Source organism: Oryctolagus cuniculus, chromosome 3, assembly GCF_964237555.1.
Source record: "Oryctolagus cuniculus chromosome 3, mOryCun1.1, whole genome shotgun sequence".
In the NCBI taxonomy this organism is placed as follows: domain Eukaryota; kingdom Metazoa; phylum Chordata; class Mammalia; order Lagomorpha; family Leporidae; genus Oryctolagus; species Oryctolagus cuniculus.
This window is the reverse complement of record NC_091434.1, coordinates 142,426,584-142,432,583: the sequence shown is the minus strand read 5'-3', so window position 1 is coordinate 142,432,583 and position 6,000 is coordinate 142,426,584. Positions and strand designations below refer to the sequence as shown.

At 40.5% G+C, this 6,000-nt stretch overlaps 1 protein-coding gene across 8 annotated transcripts in view; it reads right to left on the bottom strand.

Annotated features, from left to right (window-relative positions):
- Positions 1-2,614: 2,614 nt before the first annotated feature.
- Positions 2,615-6,000, bottom strand: part of PHTF2 (putative homeodomain transcription factor 2) — a 133,023-nt gene continuing 129,637 nt past the window's right edge. For all 8 annotated transcript variants that reach the window (XR_011387393.1, XM_002712019.5, XM_051849727.2 and 5 more), the window contains 2 exons: positions 5,646-5,771; positions 2,615-4,995 (listed from right to left, as the gene is read on the bottom strand). Coding sequence is in view for 7 of the 8 variants with exons in the window: in XM_002712019.5 (XP_002712065.2) it covers positions 4,975-4,995; positions 5,646-5,771 (147 nt within the window). In the remaining variant the exon portion in view is untranslated. The remainder of the gene's footprint in view (positions 4,996-5,645; positions 5,772-6,000) is intronic.

Below are 6,000 nucleotides of genomic sequence, written 5' to 3'. Positions count from 1 at the left end.
CTGTTAAGACAGTAATTCTCAAGGTGGTGAGGGGCGGTGGCAGGTGGCAGCAGCTTTCCAAATCATTTGGGGAATAAGTCTGAAAGCACATCTGCGCCACCTCTGTGAAATAAGAAATACGTTTATCTTGGTCTCTGGCCATCCTTGGCAGAACTCCTAAAATCCTTGTCATCCTGAGTGACGGTGGTCCTAGGAGAATCTGATTCTAGTATTTGTGGTCTTTGACTCTAGTTTCTGAACAGAGACCCGAAGTCCTCTGGAATTTCCTGGGCGACAGGAGCATTTTTTGTTTAAGTGAAGTGACTGTTGCTGGGCTCCTGCCTGGGGCCTGTTCATCAGAAAGACCACACCATGGTTCCAAGCTTGGGGCTTTCCGTCCCACTTCTATTCCCTAGGGGCAAGGGGCTAGACATGGGGTTAATATGTAATCACCTCTATAAAATGAAGCATCCCCAAAAATTCCTCAGCCACGGGGCTCTGAGTTTCTGGTTGTCAAGCCTGCGGGAGTTCCTGCAGAGCGGGGTGGCACAGCCCAGAGAGGGCTGCATCCCTCCCCTGCATTTTGTCATATGCATCGCTTCCATCATCTGTCCTCTAGAATAAGTCAAGAGTGTTTTCCCGAGTCCCGTGAGGGGCTCTAGCAAATTAACTGGACCCAAGGGAGGGTTGGAGGAACCCTAATTGAGAACTGGACCGTCAGAAGCCCAGGGGCTTGCAATTGGCATCTGAAGTGAGGTCAGTCTGTCTCCTGGTAGAGTGTCAGAATGGACTTAGATTATAGGACACCCCATGGGAGTCCACTAGAGAATCCTGTGTCAGAAGCATCACATTGGGTGGTGTAAGAAAGTAGGAAAAGCACTTTAGAGTGAGCCTCCTAGCCCCGCAGCCCACTCCCAGGAAGTAAGTGCCGTGGCAAGCGAGTGTCACTGTCAAGCACTTGTGGTCTCCTTACAGGCTCGGCCAACAGAAAGGCTGAGTGTTGGTGCTGTGAGGCAGCAAATGAAAGCAGTGGCAGGCGGCATGCTCTGTTTTGAAGTCTGAAGGGAAAACTCCTTCAAAATGCCAACTATGAGGAGCTTAAGTTCAAGCCTGAAAATACACTTGAATGAATAGTCGCTGACTAATTTAAGCCCTCTGGACACTTGTACCACTCAGATAGTCGAAATATTAGAATCCTTAACCAGACTAAAGTTGGCCATGATCTTTCACGATGAGTTCATGTGGTAAAATCATCTGTTTAAAAACATAACTATCTGGGGTTGGTGTTGTGGTGCAGCGGGTAAAGCTGCTGCCTGTGATGCTAGCATCCTATATGGGCACTGATTCAATCCCAGCTGCTCCACTTTTTTTTTTTGGACAGGCAGAGTGGACAGTGAGAGAAAGACAGAAAGGTCTTCCTTTTGCCGTTGGTTCACCCTCCAACGGCTGCTGCGCTGGTGCACCGCGCTGATCCGAAGGCAGGAGCCAGGTACTTATCCTGGTCTCCCATGGGGTGCAGGGCCCAAGGACTTGGGCCATCCTCCACTGCACTCCTGGGCCATAGCAGAGAGCTGGCCTGGAAGAGGGGCAACCGGGACAGAATCCGGCACCCCGACCGGGACTAGAACCTGGTGTGCCGGAGCCGCAAGGCGGAGGATTAGCCTATTAAGCCACGGCACCGGCATACCTTTTTCTTAAAGCTATGTGGTTTGCACACAGAACACTGTTGTTTCTGGGGAAGAGGCATGGGTCACTAACAGAATACCCCCGAAGCTGGATCGACGTGGGGGAAAACACCTTTCTCTTCTAGTTCTGAGCCTTCCACTTGGTTCCCAGGTGGGACACTCTACTGCTGACACACGCCACACAGTCACAGGGCACAAAACCTTGTGGCGTGGAAAAACTAAACCCTCCTCCCTGTCCGCCTTCAGCACAGACTTCATTCCCCGAAACCCAGACAACTGTTGAGACCTGACTCCAAAAACTGTGTTACCAGCACGGCAGGCAGTCTGGCCATGGAGAAGCGGTCCCTCAAGACAGCAACGGCTCCTTCTCTGGAGTGGGGGTTTTCAGATCGATCATTCTGCCATTCTCATTTCATTTTTTCAAAGTCAGGGTCAGATCAGCTTGTGAAAAGTTGTTAAACAACATGCTAAAAGTGAAATGTCAACCCTCACTCTGAACTTCCCATTTGCAGAACATCAAACCAAGACTTCATTGGGTTTTACAATGCCTTTCTGATTTGGGTGGTTCGTGGAAGAGGGGAGCTGAAAGCTGTTCTCATCTGCCCATCGCCTGCCCGAGAAACCAGGACTGTTTTGGATGCAGTTTTGCTTGGGGAAAAAAACCACCACTATCCTTCCAATGGTGTTTTAACATCACAGGTTACCACTAGTTTTCTGTTTGCAAATACAAACATTAATGACATAATAGCTCTTTGGAGGTGAAAATTCTGTGTATATGTTATTAATCTTTCATGTGAGAATCCTAACAAAATATTAAATGCTACTATGTTTTAAAACATTTATTTTCACTTCCCCTAAATCCACCAGTTAAAACTAAAATTCATGTTATAGCAATCACAAAATTATCACAGAAGTGTGACTTGAAAGCTTTTTAAAAAACAAACCAACACTGTCAGTCATAGAATGCTTTATTTTAAACTTGCTGTTCAAACTTTCAAATACAACACATGTGGCAAAGAAACGACAGTTAACACACAGCATCTGCCACAATTCTATCTTTGAACTGCCTTTTCTATTTTATGTGATGTGCTACCATTTCTTACATTCATGGTATTCTTAAGGCAGCAGTGCCGATTTTTTTTTCTCCTTTGAAAACAGTTTTGTTAATGTTCTGAGATTCCTTGAAATGACAACTTTGTCCTTTTAGTATCCTGCTGCTGCCCACATAAGTGACCATAATTCAATATGTTACACGCTGTTGACATGTACACTGTACTTAATAAATCAATTCCCAACTCTATGTTAAATTGAAGTTCAACCTGGAACAAGCATTTTCCTAAATCATTATACTCAACTACTTTTCTCAAAAATATTTCCATTCTGAAATAAGTTTTTTGTGTGTGTGAGATACAATAATTTCATCTTTTACTCCTAACAGAACTCATGCCGTACTTTTTTTTTTCTCAAAATATATTTGATATATTCTGTGCAAAATGTTAAGTTCTGTATAGGTATGTACCTTATTTTGAAAAAGTTTATAAAATATAATTCCTAAAAACAACCTCAACATTAGACAATAGAGGAAGAAGAAACATACCAGACAAAGCCTAAATTTTCACATGAGAAACTAAGTATGTTCTTAAAGCTCCAGTAATACATTCTTTGAGAAAACTCAGAATGCACTTTGGTCATTATTAAACATATTAGCACAGAGGCAAATAAAACAAAATGCTTCCGGTTGTCTTCTACATAAAAAGAACGTACTGCATGGTGAGGCTGAGCTGAGGCTACCCAAAGGAATGGCAAGAGCACGCTGATGTGGCATGGCTCTGTTCTCCACACATTCCTGGTTTTAAGATGACGATTTGGGGATCAGACCTGCACCAATCAAATAAATTATTTACAATTAATTATTTTAAACTCCTTAAAACATGGTAAAAATGTGAGGATATCCAACTTGATACACTTTGCACCAAGAAAATTCTAGATTGTTTTAAATAAATTCTTTGTTTTAGAAACCAGATGCCCAGTTTAAAAAAAAATTGAAAAACATCTCATGTTTCATGGAAGTCCTAAAACACTTCTGATTGTACAAACATAACAACTTAAAATCAAGGCCCAATAAAGATACTATCATATTTGCCTATTTACCTAACGTGCCAACATGGTGAGTTCTCACTGGACACTTGGCAAATGATCGAAGGGGTGGTGCTAGTTAACCTTCCAGGTTAACAACATCTAAAATAGCCCTTATAAAATGGATGGGGGCAGGGAAGGGAAACGCACCAGATTGAGTTCGGAGGACAGAATTTGCAAGCTGAAGCTGTCTTTTATGAAAATTTGGATATAATTTCATAACTAGCAATCTGAGGAATATTTTACTTATTCTCAACCTTATCCTTAAGTTGCTCATTTGAGTGTGGTATGAACAGCATACACTATAGTGTACCATGGGGGAAAAATTATTTCACTTGAGTAAACATAATATACTTTAGTTATATCAATAGGCACTTCACTTGTGAGTGATACCATATCACGCCCTAGTACACTATAACATATCCCCTATAAAGATATGCAGTAAAAGTAACAATTTTAAAAAGTGCACATTTTGAGCATGCACAGTCGGAGCTGTGCAAACAGCCCAGTGTTTCAAATAAATACAATTATTACTAATTTTTATCAAAATATCTTACAGTATGGTAACCATTTACAATTATTGCTCTATTAAGAGTTTTATCATCAAAGAGCACTTGTTGACCTGTATGTAATACCATATATATATTAATACTGAAGGGTGCTTCAACTGCAGCTTAATCAGTTTAGATCCTGGCATTGTCCAAAATAACCCAAGAAAAACCCTGACTCGTCTGGATTTACTGAAGAACATGCTACCTGTGTTTCGCTCAGTCCCATGCAATAGTCCAAAGTTAGAGTTTTTTCTCAAGTAAGGCAAGTTCACGGCATCGATGGAGAAACAGTGCTTAGCTTAGCCATGGCTTCTGTTGTCACAATTTGTTATTCTGTCAACTATTTGTGAGCAATTACCAGGATCTCAAGTATTGGTACCAGTTTTATCACCCTTTCAACAACTAAGTACATCAATGCTTAAAAATAAAATATAAAGACTAAAGTAAATGTAAAAAAAAAAACAGTGAACAAGTAAAATAAATATAAGAATTGCACAAGACAGTCTGATGTAAACACTTCAGTTTCCCAGCTGGGACTCCCGGGCAGTCAGCGACTGCTCTCAGGCAGCGTCATCAGTTCCCTCTCTCTGGAAAAGAGGCCACATCTGCTCTCCTCGGAACCATCATGATTTGATCTTCCAAAGCTAGAGAAAAAAAATACAAGTAGTCACCATTAGAGCCGTTGTAATACTGAAACTGAAATCATATCACATGATATTATTTTAATCAAAATACAAGTACAGGTGTTAAGATTATAACTCCTTTACTCTTTTATTTTCAGGAGGAGTTTGCCTTAAACACAAACAAAAAAAAAGTTAAAATAAGATTTCTTTTGCTCCATTTTACTGAGAAGTGACAAAATACTTATATGACTTGTTTACCATGATTACCCCACATCTTACAACAGTTGTATATATACTAGAGGATGTATATATACACTGCTTTAGTAGACAAATAATACAACTTTGGTCCAAAAATAGAAATAGGGCTCTTCTTTTTCCTCTTTTATCACCTAAATTAGATTCATATTAAAAGAGTAAAAAAAATATTGCCTACTCAAGAGTTCTATTTATAATGAATGCTCTTCCAAAACAGGAGTTCTACCAGTACTATCAGCCTTGAATCTATATCATTCCTTCAGATTAAATGTGAAGCTGTTTTCACTCGTTGTATAATCTTATCAGAATGATTCTACTATTGGGCCTGTGGGATCCCAGCAGAGTGGCAGGGTGAAGTAAGTGTCCCAGGAAGACAGCAGAGCGCTAAGAGATAACAACTCCTTGCAAGCTCCTACCTTTAAATTAAACCCAAGCAAGTCACTGATCACACCAGAGACAGCTGACAAGATGACAACCTGGGTGATGTTGTAGAGCAGCGGATTCATCGTGAGTCCATACAGTCGAAAGGGACTGTCCAGTTCCTAGCAGGAAAGAGATATAAAAACCCAGTAGCTCCGGATTCAAGAATAATCATCAGTTCAAATCATTCAAGGCAATTGCAATGAGGATTCGAAAAAAACATTATTTCCAAAAAACTATAAGTAATGGGTACTTTTTGAAAGGATAAACCTGATTAAACTTTAAATAAGTAAATTTTAATAGTAGCTTTATTTATTAATTTATTTTAGGAGAAAGTAATTTCCTTTAAAA